Here is a 26634-nt window from a genome sequence, read left to right as displayed (position 1 = left end):
CCATAATCCAGCACTTTATCTCTGTGCAGGAGCTTCCTGAAATAAAGACCGCTCAACCTGCATGTCCAGGGTGACTGGTATTGTCTCCTCCCCCTCCTGTAGTTTTCTGTAGTGGGTGGAGCCTGAAGGGCCCCTCCCACAGCTCTGCTTTCTTCATGTGCAGGGTGACTGGTCTTGTCTCTGTCCCCTTCTGTAGTTTTTCTGTAGTGGGTGGAGCCTGCAGGGCCCCTCCCACAGCTCTGCTCTCTCTCCATGTGCAGGGGGGCTGGTCCTGTCTCTGCTCCTGCCTGTAGTTTTCTGTAGTGGGTGGAGCCTGCTGGCCCCTCCCACAGCATTCCTTTCTGTCCTTGTGCAGGAGGGGCTGGTCTGGTTTCTGCCCCCTCCTGTGGTTTTCTGTAGTGGCTGGAGCCTGCAGGCTCCTACAGCAGGGATCCCCAAACTACGGCCCTCCAGCTGTAGCGGAACTACACATCCCATGAGGCATTGCAAAACTCGGACATTCACAGACATGACTAGGAATGATGGGAATTGTAGTTCCTGAACAACTGGAGGGCCATAGATTGGAGACCCCCTGTCCTACAGCATTGCATTCTCTCCTTGTACAGGGGGGCTTGTCTTGTCTCCGCCCCTTCCTGTAGTCCTCTGTATTGGGTGGAGCCTGCAAGGCCCCTCCCACAGCTCTGATTTCTCTCCTTGTGCAGGGGGACTGGTTCTGTCTCCGCTCCCTCCTGTAGTTTTCTGTAGTGGGCGGAGCCGGCTGGCCCCTCCCACAGCTCTCCTCTCCTTGTGCAGAGGGACTGGTCTTGTCTCCACCCCCTTCTTTAGTTTTCTGCAGGCAGCCCCAGCTCTCCTCTCTGCACAGGCTATGTACAGCACAGTGATGAAGTAGTCTTTGTTTTTACGGCCTCATGCACACAGGCAGCAAAAAATGCCACATTTTAAATGCATCTGCCTTTTTTTTTTTTATTATTTATGCCTTGGATAGCAACTCTAGGTTTCCTATTTACAGGTGTATTTTAGAGCAGTGTTTTGAGGCGTAAAAAAAAAAAAAAAAAAAAAAATATATATATAAATATATATATATATATATATATATATATATATATATATATATATATATATATATATATATAAAATAAAATAAAAATTCCCCAAATCTGCATTTATAGAGGAGGTTTTAGTGTAGTTTATGCCTGCATGTGCCTAAATGTATTAATGTATGAATCAATGAATATTCCAGCCAATAGAATAGTCAGTTTACGCTCACACGCTTCTAAACGTCATACGTATGTAAACACACGCACATGCGTAACATTAGAGGCATTTTTCTACATACTTGTTGCTGTGTATTTGAAGCATAAATTCAGTCGCCCCGTCTGCATGTAGCTTAAAGCTAGCGGGAGAATGTTGCAGAGGACAAATACTAGTGAGGGGGGGGTCAGCCAATTATGATCATTGCAGGCCACTCAGTGACTTAATGGACTTTCTTCATGTAGAAGTGAAATGCAAAATAAAGGGGAAAAAAAATAATTCTTAGGATTTAAGAAAGTAAAAATTTTTTTTTTCCCCCTAATGTAAGATAAGGAATAGTTAGGGGGGAATTGGCCCTACTGTCTATGAATGTGAGTTAGGGACCTTAGATTGTAAGCTCCTTGAGGGCAGGGACTGATGTGGATGTACAATGTATATGTAAAGCGCTGCGTAAATTGACAGCGCTATATAAGTACCTGAAATAAATAAATAAACAAATAAATAATGGTGGGGGGTTATTTGAATGGGGATTCGCAACTTTAACCACTTTAAGACCAGAAGGATTTACCCCCTTAATGACCAGGCCCTATTTTGCGATTCGGAACTGCGTTATTTTAACGGACAATTGCGCGGTCGTGCAACGCTGTACCCAAACAAAATTGACGTCCTTTTTTTCCACAAATAGAGCTTTCTTTTGGTGGTATTTGACCACCTCTGCGATTTTTATTTTTTGTGCTATAAACAAAAAAAGAGCGACAATTCTGAAAAAAAAAAAACTATTTTTCACATTCTGCTATATAACATTCCCAAAAAAAAAATTGAAAAATCAAAATTTTTAACATTTTAGGCCAATTTGTTTTCTGCTACATATTTTTGGTTAAAAAAATCGCAATAAGAGTATTTTGATTAATAAGGGGGGGGGGGAGCACTGCGCTTCAAGGGTGTTATATGTAGTATCGTGGCTTAGTAATAAATGTCAATAAATTTTAAAAGATGTGAAAAAAGAATTTGTTGTCTGCTACATATTTTTGGTAAGAAAAAAAAAATCGCAATAAGCGTATTTTGATTGGTTTGCGCAAAAGTTATCGCGTCTACTAACTACGGGAAAGATTTATGTCAATTTTATTGGGTTTTTTTTTTTTTTCACTAGTAATGGAGATCTGCAATTTTTTGACTGCGACTACAAACTAGGGCAGCCGTCACTAAATGGCGGACCGCGGTCCAAGGACGGACCGCACGATGCTTCCGCCCGGACCGCGAGGCCGCTACCTGTAATCAGCCATTGGTTTGCTGGGACCGCGGGTGTCCCAACAACCAGTGACATCCTGTGTGTGTGCCACGCCCCCCTCCTTACTGCGGCTCCCGACTCACTCCCAGCCGGGCCGCGAGTAGGGGCGTGACATCACGTGTGCACCCGTGCCCCAGCTCCTGACTGCGGCTCCCTCTCAGCCGGGCAGCGAGTAGGGGCGTGACGTCACATGTGCACCCGTCCCCCTGCTCCTGACTGCGGCTCCCTCTCAGCCGGGCAGCGAGTAGGGGCGTGACGTCACATGTGCACCCGTCCCCCTGCTCCTGACTGCGGCTCCCTCTCAGCCGGGCAGCGAGTAGGGGCGTGACGTCACGTGTGCACCTGTCCCCCTGCTCCTGACTGCGGCTCCCTCTCAGCCAGGCAGCGAGTAGGGGCATGACATCACGTGTGCACCCGTCCCCCTGCTCCTGACTGCGGCTCCCTCTCAGCCGGGCAGCGAGTAGGGGCGTGACGTCACATGTGCACCCGTCCCCCTGCTCCTGACTGCGGCTCCATCTCAGCCGGGCAGCGAGTTGGGGCGTGACATTATGTGCGCGCCTCACCCCCTGCTGAATGTGGCTCGCAGCTCCTGGCTCGGCTCCTGGCACAGCTTGCGGACTCCTGCCCTTAAGGTATGTGGGGCACATGTTAAAGGGAGAAAGCAATGTGGTTTACTACAATAGCTGCACTTCTTAAAGCTTATGAGAATGTTTTATAGAGTGTGAGACTGATGGGCACATTATGTTGCGCTCATTAGAGTGCCCCATAAAAAAAGTGCCCATCAGAGTGCCCCCTAACATAAAATTTGCCCATCAGAGTGCCCCATAACATGAAATGTACCCATCAGCGTTTCCCTTATTTTATGTTAAGGGGCACTCTAATGGGCACATTTTATGTTAGGGGGCACTCTGATGGGCACATTTTATGTTAGGGGGCACTCTAATGGGCACATTTTATGTTAGGGGGCACTCTAATGGGCACATTTTATGTTAGGGGGCACTCTAATGGGCACATTTTATGTTAGGGGGCACTCTAATGGGCATATTTTATGTTAAGAGCAACACTGATGGACACGTTTTGTTTTGCCCATCTTTCTGAGTCATAGCACAGACTTGAGATTCGGACCTCGGCCCAAAGAAAATGTTAGCGACCGGACCTCCTTGAATTTTAATTCATTACCCCTGAACTAGGGGATAGATTTATGTCCTTTTTATTTATTTTAACTTTTTTTTGCGGGACTGCGATATTGCGGCAGACAGATCGGACCCCTGACTGACATTTTTGACACTTTTGGGGGTACCAGTGACATTACTACAGTAATTAGTGCTATACATATGCACTGTTACTGTAATAATTACACTGGCAGGGAAGGGGTTACCATTGTGGGTGATCAAGGGGTTAAATTTGAGCCTAGGGGAGTGATTCTAACTGTGGGGGGGGCGTGGCTTGTGAAATGATCATAGAGACCTGTAATCCTATATAGAAGGATCACAGGCGCTCTGTGATCCTTTCAGGGAGAAGAACGGTCAGCTGTGTTTACAACAGCTGACCGTTCTTCTCTCTCAGCGGGGAGCGATCGCAGGTGTCAGGCAGCAATAGGAGCCACCTGCCCCATGCATTGGAGTCCCTGCTGCCGAGTGGGGGGGGGAGTGCGCCGGCGCGTCTAGCTGCAGGCGCGCGACCGGTGTATAGCTATGTCGGTTCGCGCAGGATGGCCGCCCTGCCACAGTATAACTGCGGTGGGCAGTCGGGAAGCTGTTAACCACTTCAGCCCCAGAAGATTTACCCCCTTTCCTGACCAGGCCATTTTTTTTGCGATTCGGCACTGCGTTACTTTAACTGACAATTGCGTGGTCGTGCGCGGGTGTCGGGCAGAAATCGGGAGCCGACTGACACACTGATCGGCTTCCCTGCTGATGAGCTGGGGCGGGAGCGTGCCGCTGGTGGCGCGCGCTCGCCCCCCTAGCCTCCTGAGAGCGAACTACGTAGATCTACGTCGCTTTGGGAGCGGCTGCCTACAGCAGTAAAAATGCGGTGGGCGGTCGTTAAGTGGTTAATAAGTGCACCTTGCCTCTAGTGCAGTCGTCCTCAACTCCGGTCCTCGGGGCCCACTAACAGGCCAGGTTTGCAAGATAACTGAAATACATCACAGGGGATCTTATTTGCTGCTCAGTGATTGCAGTATTCTAGTCTGCATCTCCCCAAGGTAATACTTAAAATCTGGCCTGTTAGTGGGCCCCGAGGACCGGAGTTGAGGACCACTGCCCTAGTGTACATGCTTGAAATCAGCACCTCAACGCCGCAATCCCTCCGCCTACAGCTACCATTCACTAGAGCCATTTTTCTGAATCCTCTGTATTCTGTCTCCAAACTATTTTCAGAGGGAAATTTGTGGCCTTGGAAAATATCAGCTGCAAGATCAAGTCTGGTTGTGAAGGGCACCCACCGTGGCCGGAGGGCATCTGTACCAAATGCCAGCCCAGCGCCATCACCCTCAACCGACAGGTATTTTTACACTGTCCCTTTTTTAATTTTTTTTTTTTTTTTTGGTTCACTTTTATTCCTTTTACAAGGAATGTAAACATCCCTAAGATTTGATCCTTCATCATAGAAATACCGACACGTGGACAACATTATGTTCGAGAATCACACCATCGCCGACCGCTTCCTGGACTTCTGGCGCAAGACCGGCAATCAGCACATCGGCTACTTGTACGGGCGGTACACGGAACACAAGGACATCCCTTTGGGTATCCGGGCTGAGGTGGCTGCCATCTATGAACCTCCACAGGTAAGATTTGTGAGCCGAGAGTGGCAGTGCCCCGTCCTGAAGGAAGAACTGTCAAAGCCACAGGCGGCGGGCTAAAATGGTTAAAGCTGAACCCCCGAAAAAAAGGGCTAAATACATTTAAAGTGGTTGTAAACCCTTCCATATATACCCAGTGAAGTGACTGGCCTCAGGTGATACACAGAGATGAAACACATCCTCCTACATAAGTTGTACCTGTTTATCTGCAGTTTTCTCTTCTCTACATCTTTCAAAGTCCAGAATTTATAAAGCTTGTCTGAGCTTTCAGAAAACTTGGGTCGGGGAGCTAAATTGCACTCTGTAGAGCTCAGTGAGGAGAACTCAGAGACCCCCCCCCCCCCTCTCCACACAGGAACAGGGCTGAGGCTGTAAATCGCAGGCTGTGTGCTGGAGGTCCCTCCCCTGTCACCCTTTTTTCTCTTCGTGTCAGGATAACTTGTCAGATATGATTCAGGCTGATAGCAGAGGAAGGAGGCAGCAGACAGAAATGACACTTAGTGCTTTGGATTGGGACCAGTACACACTATAGAGGAATATGCTTTGTTCCTATTTCATGTCTGAGGATTACAACCACTTTAATAGACACAAAGGATATAAATCTTCATTTGACGCATCAAAAATCATTAATAAGTCCAGATATATTATACAATATAAAAGTAGCAGCGACTTCTTCACTGGGCTGTACATGCTGTGGGATGGGCCTAGCAGGTCCCACCCACTACAGGTTGCCTGCAGAAAACTAGAGGAGGGGGGTGGACATCAGACCAGTCACCATGCACAAGTAGAGAGAGAGCAGAGCTGTGAGAGGGGCACAGCAGGGTCCGCCCTCTACAGGCTGCCTGCAGAAAACTACAGGAGGGGTGGAGACCAGACCAGTCACCCTGCACAAAGAGTGAGAAGAGCTGTGGGAGGGGCACAGCGGGCTCCACCCACTACAGAGAACCAAAGGAGGGGGCCGACACCAGACCAGTCACCCTGCACAAGGAAAGTGAGCAGAGCTGTGGGAGGGGCATAGTGGGCTCCACCCACTACAGAGAACCAAAGGAGGGGGCAGACACCAGACCAGTCACCCTGCACAAGGAGAGTGAGCAGAGCTGTGGGAGGGGCACAGCAGGCTCCACCCACTACAGGCTGCCTGCAGAAAACTACAGGAGGGGGGCAGACCAGACCAGAGTCATCCTGTGCAAGGAGAGAGAGCAGAGTTGTGGGAGGAGCACAGCAGGCTCCATCCACTACAGGAAACTAGAGGAGTGGGCGGACACCTGACCAGTCACCCTGCACAAGGAGAGAGAGCAGAGTTGTGGGAGGGGCACAGCAGGCTCCACCCTCTACAGGCTTCTTGCAGAAACCTACAGGAGGGGGCGGAGAGTTGAGCAGAGAGCAGCAGTGATTGGTCTTTATTACAGGATGCTTCTGCAGAGAGGCACTGAAATACACAAATGACACCATGATTCAAGTTCGAATACACATGACTCTTGTATTTAGGCAACTAGCCTGGATTTCAGCTTTAATATTTAAAAAATTAAAAAAGGAATTTAAAATAAAAATTATAATTAAAAACAATACAAAAATAAAATAATAGAAAATAAAATATACAAATAAAAATAATAGAAAATAAATAAAGCCATGACTGAAAATTAAAGAAAATATAAATGAAATATATAAAAAGTATTGGGACGTCTGCCTTTACATGAACTTTATTGGCATCCCAGTCTTAGTCCGTAGGGTTCAATATTGAGTTGGCCCACCCTTTGCAGCTATAACAGCTTCAACTCTTCTGGGAAGGCTGTCCACAAGGTTTAGGAGTGTCTATGGGAATGTTTGACCATTCTTCCAGAAGCGCATTTTGTGAAGTCAGGCACTGATGTGGACGAGAAGGCCTGGCTCGCAGTCTCTGCTCAAATTCATTCCAATGGTGTTCTTTGACAATATACAGCTAAATTAAAAATAAAATCTTTTACAGTTTTGGGACAGTTCGTGCTCTGTGCACGGCCGATTGCCAGCACTTGCCTTCCAGTTCCCTCCCTGCGAGCGTTGCGACGCAGGGTTGGTGGAACCGGTGGCAAACTCAAAAGTGTAAATACACTAAATGAGGTATGAATGGAAGAAAGAGATTCTGTGGATGGGTGTCTTTTATTCACATACCGGTAACGAGTTGTCGTTAGGAGCACCTTCTTACATTGACAGGAGTAATCTGTGTACCATATGAGCCCTTACTGTAGCCAGAATTATTGTTGGTTGGTAGGGGATCTAAAACTCACTGAACTGCAACTCAATTTATAACATTTGTATCGTTTTTTTTTCTGGATTTTTGGTTGATATTCTGCCTCTAGCATTTAAAATACACCTATGATAAAAATGATAGACCCCCTCATTTCTTTGTAAGTGGGCAAACTTACAAAATCTGCAGCAGATCAAATATCTATTTATCGTATATACTCGAGTATAAGTCGACCCGTTTTAAGCCGAGGCCCCTAATTTTACCACAAAAAAGTGGGAAAACTTATTGACTCGAGTATAATCCTAGGGTGGGAAATGCAGCAGCTACTGGACCACCACGAGACACAAAACAGGGGCTGCGGGCATGGTACAGGAGATGGCGCAGGTCATGGTATAGGCATGGTAAGGGCATGGCACAGGTCATGGTAGAGGCATGGTAAGGGCATGGCGCAGGTCATGGTAGAGGCATGGTAAGGGCATGGCACAGGTCATGGTAGAGGCATGGTAAGGGCATGGCACAGGTCATGGTATAGGCATGGTAAGGGCATGGCACAGGTCATGGTAGAGGCATGGTAAGGGCATGGCACAGGTCATGGTAGAGGCATGGCACAGGTCATGGTAGAGGCATGGCACAGGTCATGGTAGAGGCATGGCACAGGTCATGGTAGAGGCATGGCACAGGTCATGGTAGAGGCATGGCACAGGTCATGGTAGAGGCATGGCACAGGTCATGGTAGAGGCATGGCACAGGTCATGGTAGAGGCATGGCACAGGTCATGGTAGAGGCATGGCACAGGTAATGGTAGAGGCATGGCACAGGTCATGGTAGAGGCGAGTGTATAGGCATAGCACAGGTGATGGTATAGGCATGGCACAGTACGTACAGGCATGGCACAGGAGATGCAGTGCTGCGGGCATGGTACAGGAGAATGTCCTGTACCATGCCCGCAGCACTGCATGAGGAAATGCAGGGGCTGCGGAGGAGTCTCCCTTACCTTTCGGTGAGGCGCCTTCGATTTAAAAATCGCGCCCGTCCGGCGCCAATACATCACCGCAAATGTGCCGCCGATGCTCGGGAAAGCCCGTACACGTTCAGCTATTCCCTGGCATGCGGCACATGCGCGGTGACACGTCGGCGCTGGGCGGCGCCATTTTTAAAAAGACAGTGACATATATTACATATATATATATATATATATATATATATATAATATATTAAATAAATTACATATATTTTCAATATCTATATACATGATTCTGCGCAGCCAGCCCCTACAGTAAAGCTACAGTGCGCAGTCAGCAAGTGGTCAAAAGATTTCTCATTTGTCATGTAATGAGCCCCCTTTTCCTTATGTCGTTGTCTTCCCTCCCATAGATTGGAACGCAGAACAGCTTGGAACTGCTGGATGATCCGAAGGCAAAAGTGGTGGATGAGATTGCAGCCAAACTTGGATTAAGAAAGGCAAGGACTGATTACTGCTCTAAGGCTTGGCCATACGTGATTCATTTTTTTTTCAGTCGGATTGATTCTTTCTTTTGAATCGGGTTGATTGACAGGAAATTAATAAATTCCCCCATGATCCATACATTGGAGGTAGATGGGGGGAATCCCTCTCGAGGAGTTATTGCATTCCGACAGTGGGGGGGGGGGGCTTCCCCGCCATCAGAATACACTCATCAGCTCCGCTGGCTATAGCCTGCAGCACTGATCGAGTGGAACATTTCCAACCGGCCGGTGGTACAGAAGTCGATTGAGAGATCAACTTCCGTACAACCAGCCTGCCCATAGATGGATCAGGCAGTGGGATCTCTGATAACAAACATCCATCCGATCTCCATGGCCCACACTGCGCTGGCCCGACACTGCGCCGAGCCAACACACTGCAGCGCCCCAACAATCCGATCTCCATGCCCCACACTGTGCTGGCCCGACACTGCGCCAAACCAACACTGCAGCGACCCAACAATCCGATCTCCATGCCCCACACTGCGCCGACCTGACAATGAGACAGTGGGCGTGCACGTGTGGGTAGGGAATAGGATTGTCCCATTGTCGGCTCGGCTCAGTGTGTGACATGGAGATCGGATGGATGTTTGTTATAAGAAATGCGGCTACCCGATCCGTTGGTGTGCATGCGCCCGATCATGCGCAGTAAGACTTTTGCCTCACCCCCTTACGATGTTATCAAAATTCCCTACCTATTCTGCGCATGCGCAGCAGGATGTCTGACGCGGCTACAGCTGGTGCATGACGAACCTGCACCGTTAATTATGTAGGTAGGGAAATCTGATGGGGTAGGGTTTTCTGATAGAACGCTGGCTTAAGTGTGCATTAGCAGAGCTCACGGGACAGAGGGGGTGTTTCCTCCATGTAGGCGTGTTACTTGAGATTTTGATTTGCTTTGATTGACCACAGCTAATAACATGGTACAAATGGGTGGTGATTGGCCCTGTCTGTACCATGTGAACTCTGTGACCAATCACAGCTAGCAGCACAATTGTATACAATGAATGGCATGAAAGGAAGCCATCCATTGTTTACAACTGTCATGTGATCTGCTGTGATTGGACACAACGGTCACTTGGTACCGGCAGCATGCCATCGGATAGGACACAGTGGGTGACACCGGAACGCGGTCTCTTCTCATGAAGACGTCATATGACCTCCTCCCAGAATAACAGGGTTTTTTGCGCCCGACTATCGTTTTACAATGGCGTGGGCGGAAAGCAGTTTAAATCTGGTAATACGCGGTCTCCTTTTACTCTGCACATGCTCAGTTGTTCTATGTTTTTAGACACTGTACTGAATTTGTTGAGGCTGCTCGGCTGACAGCCTCAAGATTTACTTCTGCTCAGGGGGACCTGGGCTTCAGCAAAATGGCCGCCTCCAGCAAGAAGAAACAGAAGCAATGCTGGAGGCAATTTACAGCTGATTTTAGTTGCAGAATTATTATTATATTATTTTTTATTTTATTATATTATTAATGTGGAATGTATGTTCCTTGCTAAAGAACATAATTTTTTATCAAGTTGTTATGGGTAAAGTTCTGCTATAAGTTTAATGTGCTTCGTGAACCCATCTTACCATTTGCTCATTCTGCACAGGTTGGCTGGATATTCACAGACTTGGTATCGGAAGACACCAGGAAAGGGACGGTCCGCTACAGCAGGAACATGGTGAGTAGAAATGGGAAAATATTCCTAATCCAGTGAGCTTGTTGAAAGTTCTTCCTCTCCCATGAAAAACAATCTCTTTTCACAGGATGCTTATTATCTGAGCGCTGAAGAGTGCATCACCTCTGGCTTCTTCCAGAACCAGCACCCCAACATTTGCCGCCTCTCACCGGACGGACATTTTGGCTCTAAGTTTGTGACTGTAGTGGCTACAGGTAAGCTTAACCACTTAAGCCCCGGAAGATTTTACCCCCTTCCTGACCAGGGCCTATTTTGCGATTCGGCACTGCGTGACTTTAACGGACAATTGCGCGGTCGTGCGACGCTGTACCTAAACGAATTTGACGTCCTTTTTTTCCCAGAAACAGAGCTTTCTTTTGGTGGTATTTGATCACCTGTGCGATTTTTTGATCATGCGCTATAAACAAAAAAAGAGCATCAATTTTGCAAAAATAACAATATTTTTCACATTTTTTTTATATGAAATTCCCCCAAAAAATGTAAAAATCTAAATTTTTTTAACATTTTCGGCCAATTTGTTTTATGCTACATATGTTTGGTAAAAAAAAATCGCAAAAAGCGTATTTTGATTGGTTTGCGCAAAAGTTATCGCATTTACTAACAAAGGGAAAGATTTTTGTTTTTTAACGCGTAATGGCGGCGATCTGCAATTTTTTTTTTTTGCGGTACTGCGACATTGCGGCGGACAGATCGGACCCTTGACTGACATTTTTAAAACTTTTGGGGTTACCAGTGACATTTCTACAGTAATCAGTGCTATACATATGCATTGTTACTGTAAAATTACACTGGCAGTGAAGGGGTTAACTTTTTTTGGGAGGGAGGGGCTATGTGTGTCCCTAGGGGCGTGATTCTAACTGTGATTGGCTGTGGCTTGAGATGTATGAACAGTGATCAATGGTTCTACATAGTAGAACCGTGTGATCATCATTCATACAGCGGGGAGAATGACAGGCGGCTTGTTTACATTAGCCGCCTGCCTTTCTCCCTCTCCACCGACGATCGCGAGTGACCGGCGGACGATCGGGTCCGCCGGTCACACGCGCGGGGGGGTCCGTGACCACTCAGGAGCGGGAGCGCGCCTCCGGTGGCGCGCTCTCGCTCCTTAGACCCTCACAGGCTAGCGACGTAGACCTACAGTACGTCACTCTGCCTGTGAGGGGCTGACCGCTGCAGTAAATAGTCGTGCGGCGGTCGGCAAATGGTTAAAATACTTTCTCTTTCGTTCATTGACGGACACAGCTCCTGATATTCTTAACTATTGAGTTATACTGCCCCCTAAAGGAGTAGGACACTCCTACCAGGAAAAAATGTGTGTATATGGAAGGAGCTCCAGACCAAAAGATAAGAGTCCAAATTAGTTTATTGATATTGTGTTAAAAGACAGCCAACGAATTTCAGGGGTCAAAAGGATCTCCCCCTTCATCAGGGATTTTTAAATAAGCAGCCTGCATTAGCAGTCAAAATAAGACTTATTTTGACTGCTGACCAGGAATCCTAATCCGTGCGCAGATTCAAACAGGAAAGCCTTACTTTGAGTCCACTCAAGGTTCTCCTTTTTAACTGAAGCCCTGATAAAGGGGAGTTCCTTTGATCCCTGAAACGCGTTGACTGTCTTTTAGCTCAATATCAATAAACAATTTTGTACTCTCTTATCTTTTAGTCTGGCGCTCCTTCCATACATGCACATCCACCAAATGTGGCAAACTTCTCATTAATATTCATCCATCATACGTTGTGGGGCCTGCACATTATTACCCATTTACCATACAATGTTCTGGCCTTTGTGTGATCACCCTGCAATGTTCACATTAGTCATCTTTCTTCCTCTGTTTCTTTTGGTAGGTGGTCCTGATAACCAAGTGCACTTTGAGGGGTACCAGGTGTCCAATCAGTGTATGGCACTGGTACGGGATGAGTGCCTCCTGCCATGCAGAGATGCTCCGGAGCTGGGATACGCCAAAGAGTCGAGCAGTGAGCAGTATGTTCCCGACGTCTTCTATAAGGTCAGTTGTGCAGATTACAGAGACTGTCATCGCAACATTGTTTTTCTGTAAAGGGGATCTAACACTTTTTCACCATTTTGGGTGGACGTCATATGACGTCCTGCCGGAACACAACTCATGCACACCCCACAGGCTGCGCTGCAGCATGATCTGTCACCCGCTATGTCCACCGGATACAGCAGATGACTGATCAGTGTACCAGCACCATGTGATAGATGTGACCAATCACAGCAGATCGCATGACAGTTGTACATAATGAATGGCTTTGATTCATGCCCTTTTGTGAACTATTGTGGTGTTCTCTGTGATTGGTCACGGTAATCACATGGTACAGACAGGGCCAATCACAGCTGACCACAATAGTAAACACTGAACTTATCAATTTCATTCAGTATAAATAGTTGCTTATAACAGTGAAATTCACTGATAAAAGCAGTCATATTGTGTGTTAAGAATAAATAAAAAGATAAGAACTGATCACTTCCTAAGAGTAGTACAGTGTTACTATGGTAATTGCTCTGGCCACAGTGTGTTAAAAAAATGTAATTAAAAAAAAAAAAACAATAATTAAAACAAGTTTTTTTGGTACATATTGAGACCAGTCAGTATTTTTGATCACTGCCACAGCAATTTTTTTTTTTCTTTTTTTATTTCCTCGTTTTACAAAAAATGTGACTTCAAAAAAACTTGCCCTGCCTCTTACTAAATACCTTTAACTGTCTATTTTACAAAAAGGGGTCATTTGGGGGTTATTTGTACTGTCCTGGCTTTTTTGGGCCTCAAGAAACAATATAGGCTGTCAGTACATGAAGATATAGATATAGATATATATATATATATATATATATATATATATACATACCATAGTTTGTGGGCTCAATACCTTTCCTACAGACTAAATAATATATACTGATTTGGGTTATTTTCACCAAGGAAATGTAGCAGAGTACATTTTGGTCTAAATTTACAAAGACAGATTATTTATTTTCAAAATTTTAGAAACAAAGAAAATCTTGTCTTTTTCCCACAATTTTCTTTTTCGTTTTATTTATTAAAAAAGACTGAGTGATGATTAACCTCTTGCCGATCGCCCACCGTAGTATTACTGCGGCATGGTGGCTCGGCTGCGCTCCCGCTGTGTTTAGACACAGTGGCAGGTGGGCCGCGGGAGGAGCGGCGGGGATTGCCGCCGGCCTCCCGTGATCGTCAGATAAACTGATAGAAGACCCGCCTGCTTATGTAAACAAAGCAGGCGGGTCCTTCTGTCAGACAGGCAGGGAAAGATCAGAAGTTTCAGCTAAGCTAAAACCCCGATCTCTCTCACTAAAACTAGAGGAAAGGCGGTTTAACCTTAAAATACGTAGGGGGTTCTTTACTGTCAGAGCAGTAAGGATGTGGAATTCTCTTCCACAAGCAGTGGTATCAGCAGGGAGCATCGATAGTTTAAAAAAACTATTAGATGGGCACCTTAAGGACCACAACATACAGGGGTATACAATGTACAACATACAGGGGTATACAATGTACAACATACAGGGGTATACAATGTACAACATACAGGGGTATACAATGTACAACATACAGGGGTATACAATGTACAACATACAGGGGTATACAATGTACAACATACAGGGGTATACAATGTACAACATACAGGGGTATACAATGTACAACATACAGGGGTATACAATGTACAACATACAGGGGTATACAATGTACAACATACAGGGGTATACAATGTACAACATACAGGGGTATACAATGTACAACATACAGGGGTATACAATGTACAACATACAGGGGTATACAATGTACGGTTAACAGCAAACACACACACACATCATGGGTTGAACTGGATGGACTGATGTCTTTTTTCAACCTCACTAACTATGTAACAGTGCCGAATCGCAAAAAATGGCCTGGTCATTAAGGGGGTAAAACCTTCTGGAGCTGAAGTGGTTAAATACCACCAAAAAGAAGCTGTATTTGTGTGGGAAAAAAAAGGATAACATTTTCATTAGGGTACGGTGCTGCCTGACCGCGCAAATTGTCAGAGCTGAAAGCTGATAATTGACCTGGGCAGGAAGGGGGTAAAAGTGCCCGGTATTGAAGGGGTTAAACTAGAAGTGTTCATTAGATTAGCTTAGAATTCTGATTGTAATGGAAGTTATTTGTGAAGTGAATGAAATGCCCAGCCACATAGATTTCTGAAGGAACCTGGTATTGTGTTTCACTGTCAGCAATTCTTCCTTGCAGGACATTGACAAGTTCGGTAATGAAATCACCCAGTTAGCCCGGCCTCTGCCTGTAGAGTATCTGATCATTGATGTAAGTATTCACCTGCGTTCTGTCTATAGCTGTGTCTGGGGACTACAGATCCACCATCACTTCCTGTCCTGGTGACCACATTTGAATTTCTGTCCATCCATTTTTTGCTAATTGTAAACACAAATTTCTAGTGTGAAATGATCTCATACAGTTACATTGTTTTGTTCAGCTTGGCCTGCAGTCTAATGAATTAGTGACTATGTACAGTATTATATCTGGTTGTGATCTGTCCATCCTGAAAGGATTTATTTTGCCTTGTAGATCACCACCACGTTCCCTAAGGATCCCGTCTATACATTTTCCACCTCATCCAACTTGTTTCCTATCGAAAACAGAGACGCCTTGGGTGAAACTCAGGTGAGGCATGGCCGCTGTTTAGAACTGTGAAACTGGATCGTAGCAGAAGATTGTAGTAAGATTTATTTATTGAGTCCTAAAGGCGAACCTTAAAGCGGAGTTCCACCCAAAAGTGGAACTTCCGCTTTAGGTATTCTAACCCCCTGACATGCCACATTTGGCATGTCATTTTTTGGGGGGGGGAGCGGGTACCTAGTTTTGACAGGTACCCGCTCCCACTTCCACTCGGAGCGCCGCGGCGCCCTGAGCGGAAGTTCTCCTCTCCCCCCTCCCTCCCTGCAATCTTCTGGGACACGTCAGAGGTCCCAGAAGATTGCCGGCCAATCACAGCGTGCAGCGCGACTCGCGCATGCGCAGTGGGTACCCGGCTGTGAAGCCGCAAACTGTAACAGCCGGGTGCCCACAGCAGTGATGCCGGCGCCGAGGGAGAGGATCGAGGCTTCCGGCGGCCGCATCGCTGGACCGTTGGACAGGTGAGTAAATGGCTGGAACTCCGCTTTAAGGTTGACTTTGTAGCGCTGAGGTCAAAGTCCTGACAGGACACTATCTGCATGGAGTTTGCATGTTCTCCCTGTGCTTATGTGGGTTTCCTCCGAGTACTCAGCAGGGCAACACAGTCTGTCGCCAGGCACAGCCGATGACTGATCAGTGTACCGGCTTGCTGCTAGTACCATGTGACCAATAACAGCAGATCACGACCGTTGTAAACAATGGATGGCTTCCTTTCATCCCATCCATTGTGTACAACTTTGTTGCTAGCTGGGATTGGTCAATGTGATCACATGGTACAGACAGGGCCAATCAACACCAATCTCTACCATGTGATTAGCTTTGGCCAATCACAGCTAAATGAATGTTTCATTCAGTAAATTCTTGCTTATAGCAATGTTATTCACTGCTATAAGCAATCATAATGTGTAAAAAAATAAAAATAAAAAAAAAACCTGATCACTTCCCCAGAGTAGTACAATGTTACTATGGTAACATTATATTGCTGTTATCACAGTGTGTTAGGAAAATGTATGTAAAAAAACAAAAAAAAAAAAAAAACAAATGTAATAAAATCATTTTATTTATTTTTTTCTACTTTCACCAGTCAGTGTCCCTGATCACTGCCACACCAGTTATAGGATGACACTGTACTGCACTGCACTGGTGACAGTATGAAAAAAAAAAAATATATATATATTTATTTATTTTCTTTTTTTCTTTTTTTTTCCAAAAATTATTACAAATTCAAAAAACTCTCTATTCCAAATACCTTGGATTGTCTTCTTTCCAAAAATGGGTAATTTGGGGGATATTTGTACTGTCCTGGCATTTTAGGGTCTCAAGAAATGAGTGCATCAGGATGAATACATTTTTTTATATATATATATATATATATATATATATATATATATATATATATATATATACACTCTATAACTTTCCCAAATCAGTGTATATTAGTCTGTAGGAAAGTTACAGCGTGTGTATATGTGTGTGTATATATATATATATATATATATATATATATATATATATATATATATATATATATACACTATGAGGGGACCGGATAGTGACTGGTAAAAACTTCTGCAATTTATCACTGGTCCCTACCACAATAGCTGCCAGCACAGGGTAAGCTTTTGTTAGGCCTCATGCACACGGACACAAAAACCGCCGCTGTCAGTTTTTTTTTTTTTTTCTATGCCTCTGAATGCAACCACGTTGGCTTATGTGCCCGTGGACAAGCAGGCATTTTAGCGAGCTTTTATGCGCAGCGTAAAAAAATTGGCCTAGGCACACATTCCTGGCTTTTCCTGATTTTGTTTTTTTCTGCGCAAACGTACCTCTAAACGCATATAAACACACTGAGGGCTCTTTCACACGGGCGATCCGATCAGATCCGCCTGTCAGTTTTTTAGGCGGATCTGATCGGATCCTCCATGCAGCTCTATGGGGCAGCGGATGTCAGCGCAGACACCTCCGCTGACACTCGCTGCCATCCGTATCCGATCCTGTCCGCGAAATCTGGACGGATGGAAACCCTATTTTTCCATCCATTCAGGGATCGGATGAGAGCAGACAGTCGGTCCACTCTCCTCCGATCCCCCATAGAGGGCAGCGGGAGCTGTGACACCTCCCTCTCCGCACTGCAAGCGGAGACGGAGCGGTCATCCGCCAGCTCAGTGGGGATTGGCGGATCGATCCCCGATGAGCAGCACGGATCCGCCTAGGGAGCGGACCGTGTGAAAGCGTAAATAAATTTATTTGAATGGCTAAAATACATGAAAATTCTAGCCAATAGAATGAGTTTACACACAACTTCTGACAGCATAAATTCATACGCCTGTATGCATGAGGCCTGAAAAACCTTTATTATACAGTGGAAGACACAGGAATTGATTGGTAGAGCATTGGCCACTACCTTTAGGTAATTGGACACATTTTTGACTGGTTGGGGGGGGAGATGGGCTTTAACCAGTTCCCTTCCAGACTATAACAAAATGATGGCTGGGCGGGCCTCTCGTCGATTTGCGTGGACGTCCTATGATGTCCTCCCGGATCCTGCCTTACAGCGCAGCATGTTGCTGGACACAGCCGATGGCTGATCAGTTAACCGACTCGCTGACAGTGCCATGTGACCAATCACAGCAGATCACGACAGTTGTAAACCAATGGATGGCTTACTTTCATGCCATCCATCATGTACAATTATATTGCTAGCTGTGATTGGTCAGTGTGATCCCATGGTACAGACAGAGCCAATCACAGCCCCATCTGTACCATGTGATTAGCTCTGGCCAATCACAGCTAAACAAAAGAAACTAAATAAATCAGTTTCATTCAGTAAAATGCTTGCTTATAGCATTGAAATACACTAAAAAAAATTAAATCTGATCACTTTCCCAGAGTAGTACAATGTTACTATAGTAACATTATATTGCTCTGATCACAGTGTGATTAAAAACAAAATTACAAATTATTAAATTACATTTTTTTTTTCATACTGTCACCAGTCAGTCTCCCTGATCACCACCACACCAGTTATATCATAATGCTGTATCATGTGTGGGGGCGGGAGCGCTCCGCTGTCGGCGCGCGCGCGACCGACGTAGGTCTATGTTGTTTCATGCAGGAGGGCCTCCCTGCCGCAGTAAATCAGCGGTGGGCGGTCCGGAAGCGGTTAATAATGGCACTATAGCTTTGTCACCATTAATTTTTTTTTTTTCTGGGTCTATTGCAGGACTTTCACAGCCTGGCCAATTACCTGTCCCAGAATCCATCCTCCGTTTTCCTGGATATCATCTCAGATTTCCACCTACTACTCTTCTTGGTCACCAATGAGGTGATGCCTCTACAGGTAAGTGTGGCTTCCTCATAGTGGAACTGTGGTAGAGCAATGGACCTGATAGCCATGAACTTTGCATTAAACCATATAAACGATTCATCAGATATGTAAAAGATGGAATATAACTGAACATTTAGACTGGAGCTCTAGGCAGAGAGGATTTTGCGACTTGTGATGGGGGAATAAGTAAGGTCTAATGATGTACAGTACAGGACACAGGCTCCTCCAATCATAGAGGAAAACACAAATGGGAGGGCACACCAGCCTAGCGCCTTACCTCAAAACCATTAAACTTTAAAATAGAATTATGGGTTTTACTAGATTTAGTCCAATCTGGAACAATGCGTACTACCCGGAGTTGGATAGGATGGATGGGGATGTGAGATGGTCCCCGTATGGGATCAACCAACTACACCGTATCTTCACTAATGGTAGGCTATGCTCCTTCCTGGAATTACAAGAGAGGTATAAACTCCCTGCCTCAATGTTTTTCTTTACATTCAACTATCCTATGCCGTGAAAACGCAAGGTGGGCCCAATACGTGGGTACAATCGCCCGCTCCGATATGCAATTACACGAGGTTGATTCATACAGAGGTTTCACCTCCCAATGTTACTCAGTGCTATTAAGCTCCCTGGTGGTCTGATTATGTCAGGATTTCTGTGCTAAAAGCGGTACATTGTTTTGCATGGAAATCTGTTGTTTTATACTTTAAAACTCACCTTCCCCTGCGATCCCCCTGCCATCCTCCCGCTGCCCTCCCGATATGTGCTCGGCCGATGCCGGCACCTGTCTTCCGGTCTGCAGGGGGTGGAACCGGTGGCAATTTCAAAAATGTAAATAAACCCAATGGCATGATCCAAAGCTGTTATCCTAACGGATTACACTGTATCATCCCATCTCACCACAGGATTTCACCTGGTGACTTTTCCAGTGCCCTGCCTGCACTTTTCCAGTTCAATTAAGAAGGACCATGGCGTCCAAAAAGCGTCCCTTTTGTGCAAAAGCGCTTTTAGATGAACTGGAAAACAGCGACAGCGAAACTGAGTTACTTGAAGAACTGAGTGATAGCCATTCGTGGGAAAATTCGTCATCTGGTACGGAAAGTGGCGACAGCGACGATTCGGAGGTCTCTTTCTGGCACATCGCTCCGTTGGAAATTCTGAAGAATCATTTGATATACTTCCCAAATTCCACAAGCGATGTGCCAGAAAGAGACATCAGAATCGTCTACAGGTACTGTGATGGAGAGATCTGGGGGTCTAAAAGACCCCAAACCCCCTCCTCTGCACTTAAAAGCATTCAAAACGCCAAGTTTGGCTGTTTTGAATGCTGTACGTTTTTGAATTCGGCGCCGCCAGTACCTGGAAGTGACATGTCACGACATCACTTCCGGGTACTCGGCGGCACCGAATTAAAAGAAATGGAGACCCAGTCAGACGGCCAGCGGTGCAGATGGAGACCCGGTCAGACGGCGGCGGTGAAGGTAGGATGCCCAGGTCTCCCGTTGGGACAGGAGACCCGGACGAGCCGCGGAAGGCGGCGGGAAGGGAGGGGGGGACGTCCCCTCCCTCTCCTTGGAATGACAGCCGACCGTCGGCTATGGACGCCGGTACTGGGGTGATACCTCTAGCTGCAGCCATCACACCGGTACAGCACTTTCCCGAAATATCGTTAAATCAAAAGGCCGATTCCGATATATCAGGCAAAGTGCATACCGGCCCTCGATATATCAGCTTTGCCGATAATCGGTCGATCTCTAGTTTAAAGGTTACCCTTGGGTATTGGAGAGTGGGGTTAAGTGCACATTCTGCATTTCCTTTATTTATCTTTATGGCATATGGAGCACATAAATCATGGATTTCCATATTGAATATTACGCCTGGATGATTTTCATCTTATGGAGGCTACTTGCCTTTAAAAGCGCTTAGTGGCTTATCCAATAATTTGGAAGCCATACCCATCTGGTAAGAGGCCAATTTGTCTTATCTCACATATTGGTGCTGTTAGAAATTCGGGGAGTTTGGATCTCTGTATATGCTGGGACTTGTGGTTCCTCTTCCAAAGTTTCCTCTTGCTCATCACTGGAGTTGATTTTCCTTTTTTGTTTGGACTTGGACACTATTTTTATTCATGATCAGAATTATTGTTAATTATGCTTTATTTTATTAGGTATCACAGTTATTTTATCTACATGATTGTATCACATTTGTTTTTTTTTTCTATTGACCTGTGCTAGCTGCTGATCCACTTATTACGGTTTATTCATTTATGCACTTTTTATGGTCATCACTTTAGTAGCACAGATTCTTTGTGGATTTTGATTTTACCTCCGGGATCATACCTGGGTCCCACTACAAGGAAAACATGAGGCCGGCCTGTAAGGTTACTAAAAAGATGGGCACTGGACACTGTGTTAGGCACTCACCCTTGGCACAGCAATCCAGCAAGGTGCAGTTAGTCACAGGGTGCTATGCAGGTCCAGGGCTGTGGTTCACCCATCTTATGGAGCCCTGTCTCTGAAGACCTCCTCTATGCCCTTCTGGGAAAGGAGCGCCCAGAGCTGTGTAGGGGTGAGCCAGGAGCTGAGCCCCTTCTCAAATATGGGGGTCCCCCTAATAGTTGGATAGTCCTTGGATGCCAGGGCTCCTGTGTTTGTGCACAGAGGGGTCGGTGTCGGGATTCTCCAGGCCCAGGAGCAGGGTGTCAACACCTGCTGATACTAGGAAAATCTGTTGCAGCAACCCTTGGAGAGACTGGGGTGGGCTGTATCCCTCACTGTGTGCTCAGTCCTGCCTGTAGAGGCACCGCCCCCCCCCCATCCCCCCATCCCCCCGACCTCCTTTCGCTGCAGGCACATACATCTAGCAGGGTGTTAAGGAAGCAAATCCTGCTCCACTTCTGAGTTCAGTTCAAGCATTACAGCAGCCTTCACTTGTGAGACACCTCTCTCAGCTGCACCCCATCTGCTCCTCCCCTCAAGGGGTCCTTTCACCCAGATGGTGGAAGTCAGGAGCAAGGGTAATGGGACTGGGGAGGCAAGCCAACACACGTTGTTTAAGGCTCCTTGGACCCTTATCTCCATTCCTCGGAGTCCTGTCTTAACCCCACTAAAAAGCTGGAGAGGAATTTTTGGCTTCCATCGCTGAGGCCATGGGGAAGGTCTCTAGGCTGATGGCAAACTGCCAGATGCAAAGAGTGTCAGAACCCACAGCCGGAATCCCCTACTAAACTCCTTTCCCCATTGCAGAATAATGAGGAGGGAGGGGGAGGAAGATAAGGAGGGGGAACTAGAATCATCAAAGAACTCCTTCTGGGAAAATGGTTACTCTTAGCTAGAACTTCCTCCTGGGGGTGTCTGTTCCACGATTTTAATGCTCTTACTCTGAAGAAGCCTTTCCGCATATGGAGGTTAAATCTTTTTTCCTCTAGACTTAAAGAGTGCCCCCTTGTCCTCTGTGATGACCTGAAAGTGAATAACTCAACACCAAGTTCACTCTATGGACCCCTTATGTATTTATACATGGCGATCATCTCCCCCCTTATGTATTTATACATGGCGATCTTATCCCCCCTTATGTATTTATACATGGTGATCATATCCCCCCTTATGTATTTATACATGGTGATCATATCCCCCTTCATGTATTTATACATGGCGATCATATCCCCCCCTTATGTATTTATACATGGTGATTATATCCCCCCCCCCCTTATGTATTTATACATGGCGATCATATCCCCCCCCCCTTATGTATTTATACATGGTGATTATATCCCCCCCCTTATGTATTTATACATGGTGATTATATCCCCCCCTTATGTATTTATACATGGTGATCATATCCCCCTTCATGTATTTATACATTGTGATCATATCCCCCTTATGTATTTATACATGGGGATCATATCCCCCCTTATGTATTTATACATGGGGATCATATCCCCCCTTATGTATTTATACATGGGGATCATATCCCCCCTTATGTATTTATACATGGTGATCATATCCCCCCCTTATGTATTTATACATGGGATCATATCCCCCCTTATGTATTTATACATTGTGATCATATCCCCCCCTTATGTATTTATACATGGGGATCATATCCCTCCTTATGTATTTATACATGGTGATCATATCCCCCCTTATGTATTTATACATGGTGATCATATCCCCCCCTTATGTATTTATACATGGTGATTATATCCCCCCCTTATGTATTTATACATGGCGATCATATCCCCCCCTCATGTATTTATACATGGTGATCATATCCCCCTTATGTATTTATACATGGTGATTATATCCCCCCCTTATGTATTTATACATGGTGATCATATCCCCCCCCTTATGTATTTATACATGGCGATCATATCCCCCCCCCTTATGTATTTATACATGGCGATCATATCCCCCCCCCTCATGTATTTATACATGGCGATCATATCCCCCCCTCATGTATTTATACATGGTGATCATATCCCCCCTTATGTATTTATACATGGTGATCATATCCCCCCCCCTTATGTATTTATACATGGCGATCATATCCCCCCCTCATGTATTTATACATGGTGATCATATCCCCCCTTATGTATTTATACATGGTGATTATATCCCCCCCCTTATGTATTTATACATGGTGATCATATCCCCCCTTATGTATTTATACATGGAGATTATATCCCCCCCCTTATGTATTTATACATGGTGATCATATCCCCCCTTATGTATTTATACATGGTGATCATATCCCCCCTTATGTATTTATACATGGTGATCATATCCCCCCTTATGTATTTATACATGGAGATTATATCCCCCCCCTTATGTATTTATACATGGTGATTATACCCCCCCTTATGTATTTATACATGGCGATCATCTCCCCCCTTATGTATTTATACATGGCGATCTTATCCCCCCTTATGTATTTATACATGGAGATCATATCCCCCTTCATGTATTTATACATGGCGATCATATCCCCCCCTTATGTATTTATACATTGTGATCATATCCCCCCCTTATGTATTTATACATGGTGATCATATCCCCCCCTTATGTATTTATACATGGGGATCATATCCCCCCTTATGTATTCATACATGATGATTATATCCCCCTGTGTAAGACGGAAGGGAGGGCCGGAGTTCTGCTTTGATTATTCTCTGTACGCTGTCAGGAATGTTCCCATGTAGACGGCTCTATCAGGGGGAGGAGTTGAGGAGTTTTCCTCCTGTCTGTCTGTTCTGTCTCTGCTTTTCCTTCTGCCGGTTTCCTCTAATAAGACCCTTTTCAGGGCCGCTTTCTGGTCTATGTGTGACCTCCTCCCCCCCTCCCCCCCAGAACAGTGTGCGCCAACATTCTTCCCTCTGCACAGATAGCACCTCACCAGCAGTTCTGAGATGCAGCTGCAGCCACCCGGCTGTGTCAGTCAGTTCCTGGCCTTGGCAGGCGGGGGTCACCAGGAAATGAGCGCACTCACTGACTGCCATGTGCTCAGCAGCTGGGATGTCCTTGTCTGCCTGGTGATCGGGACACAACGCCCTTCCCCCGACTTTCATAGGACCTGAGGAGGAACTCCGGGGAAATGTTAAAGTGGACCTGTCAGTAACTTTACATTCTGCATGACATCACTCCATACAGCATTCTTCATCAAGCTTCACCTCCTACCATCAATAATGTATCCTGGAGCTTCAGGTGACATTACCTAGGCTGAGATTATATCATCAGTCTGCTGAAGCCCCAGTGATCAAGACTGTACATTGTAACTTTGTAGCAGGTCCCAGCGGCTGATCTGTGTCGGACGTTTGTTCACAGGGGGGCACTGCAAGGGTGTTCTTTTTTGTTGTGCCCAGAGTTGGGCTGTAAAGCGGAGCCAGAACTTTTATTCTTAGTTTCTGAAGGAGTATGGAAAGGTTAAAACCCATTATCACAGTTTTATGTTACGGTTTCTGTCCCGTTGGGGAGATTTCCATTCACTTCCTGTCCCATGACCACAACAGGAAGTGAGAGGTAATCCCTCCAAAGTGATGGCATCCCTGGCTGTCACCATTGGAAGATTTCCTCTCTATTCCTGTTCTGGTGACAACACCAAATTTGGTAATTACTTTCACTCTCCATGGTAACGGTAAACAGGACAAATAGAGGGGGTGAATCTCCCTTATGGGGGCACATTTAACAATACAAACCCGACAGGGGGTCTAATCCATCTTCACTCCATCCAAAACAGGGGGGACAAAAAAAAAGTTTCACCTTTAGTTACACCCCAAGGCTTGGAAGTTTGTAGTCTGATGGTCCTTGTGAGGGTCTTTGTGATGGTCTTTGTGATGGTCCTTGTGATGGTCCTTGTGATGGTCCTTGTGATGGTCCATCTGATGGTCCTTCTGATGGTCTTTCTGATGGTCCCTGTGATGGTCCTTCTGATGGTCCTTCTGATGGTCTTTCTGATGGTCCCTGTGATGGTCCTTCTGATGGTCCTTCTGATGGTTGAACTTTGTGGATCTCTCTTTCAGGACAGTATTAGTCTGCTGCTGGAGGCGGTGAGGACCAGGAACGAGGAGCTGGCACAGACATGGAAGAAGTCGGAGCAATGGGCGACCATCGAGCAGCTGTGCAGTAAGTGTCATTCCATCACCTGACCTGTAGAGGGAGAAGTCGTGATCATTTAACCTTTTATTGTCCACCTTTGCTTTCAGATGAAGGAATTTGACATCTTTAACCACTTCTGGACCGGAAGGTTTTCCCCTGTAATGACCAGGCCATATTTTGTGATTCGGCACTGCGTTACTTTAACGGACAATTGCGCGGTTGTACGACGCTGTACATAAAATTGATGTCCTTTTTTTTGGTCCCCCCAAAAGTGTCAAAAATGTCAGTTAGGGGTCCGATCTGTCCGCCGCAATGTCGCAGTCCCTCAAAAAATGGCAGATCGCCGCCATTACTAGTAAAAAAATAAAAATGACATAAATCTTTCCCCTAGTTTGTAAACGCGATAACTTTTGCGCAAACCAGTCAAAATACGCTTATTGCGATATTTTTGGTAAAAAAAAAAAAAAAAAAAAAAATGTAGCAGAATACAAATTGGCCTAAAATGTTAAAAAATGTTGATGTCAAATAGCAGAATGTGAAAAATATTATATATTTTTTTCAGAATTGTCGCTCTTTTTTTTGTTTATAGTGCAAAAAATAAAAATCGCACAGGTGATCAAATACCACCAAAAGAAAGCTCTATTTATGTGAAAAAAAAAGGACATCAATTTTATTTGGGTACAGTGTCGCACGACCGCGCAATTGTCCGTTAAAGTAACGCAGTGCCGAATCGCAAAATATGGCCATTAAGGGGGCAAATCCTTCCGGTCCAGAAGTGGTTAAAGGTGAATTCCAGGTCTGGATATTATTATATAGTTACATTGATCCAGCTTGGACCGACTATGTATATACCGTACCTGGCTGATGCCTCTGGAAATCACTGAAGTAAACACTGCTACTACAGTGATCTCCGATAGCTTTTGGGTCCCGCGTCAAGCGACTGTCCTGCTGCACTCTGAGCGCAGATGAACGGCAAACAGAGAATGCTTTTGTGCCTTGTGAATGAATGCAAATGCTTTCCCTGATTGGATGAGGTGGAGAGCATGACATCACCACCCAGCCTCTCCACTGCATTGATTAACCACTTGCTATTGTTCTGGGATGCCGTCTTATGACGCCGCACCAGAACAGCCAGAACACGGTGCGACCTCGTTCTCGGTAAAGAGTCAATGACATGACTCTTTACCCATGTGATCGGCTGTGTCCAATCACAGCCAGTCACATGTAAATGAGGAAGTGCC

General features: G+C 45.7%; 1 protein-coding gene across 1 annotated transcript in view; it reads left to right on the top strand.

The window, feature by feature from the left end:
• NPLOC4 (NPL4 homolog, ubiquitin recognition factor) overlaps nucleotides 1–26634 on the top strand; it is a 45193-nt gene that overhangs the window by 15115 nt on the left and 3444 nt on the right. Inside the window, exons 7-16 of the mRNA XM_082272603.1 lie at nucleotides 4921–5044; nucleotides 5151–5330; nucleotides 8944–9030; nucleotides 10674–10745; nucleotides 10831–10957; nucleotides 12609–12769; nucleotides 15026–15097; nucleotides 15359–15454; nucleotides 18690–18806; nucleotides 25318–25420. Coding sequence (XP_082128729.1) covers nucleotides 4921–5044; nucleotides 5151–5330; nucleotides 8944–9030; nucleotides 10674–10745; nucleotides 10831–10957; nucleotides 12609–12769; nucleotides 15026–15097; nucleotides 15359–15454; nucleotides 18690–18806; nucleotides 25318–25420 — 1139 coding nt within the window. The remainder of the gene's footprint in view (nucleotides 1–4920; nucleotides 5045–5150; nucleotides 5331–8943; nucleotides 9031–10673; nucleotides 10746–10830; nucleotides 10958–12608; nucleotides 12770–15025; nucleotides 15098–15358; nucleotides 15455–18689; nucleotides 18807–25317; nucleotides 25421–26634) is intronic.

This window comes from Pelophylax lessonae (assembly GCF_965119305.1).
Source record: "Pelophylax lessonae genome assembly, chromosome: 11".
NCBI lineage: Eukaryota > Metazoa > Chordata > Amphibia > Anura > Ranidae > Pelophylax > Pelophylax lessonae.
This window is presented reverse-complemented; position numbering and strand designations above follow the sequence as displayed.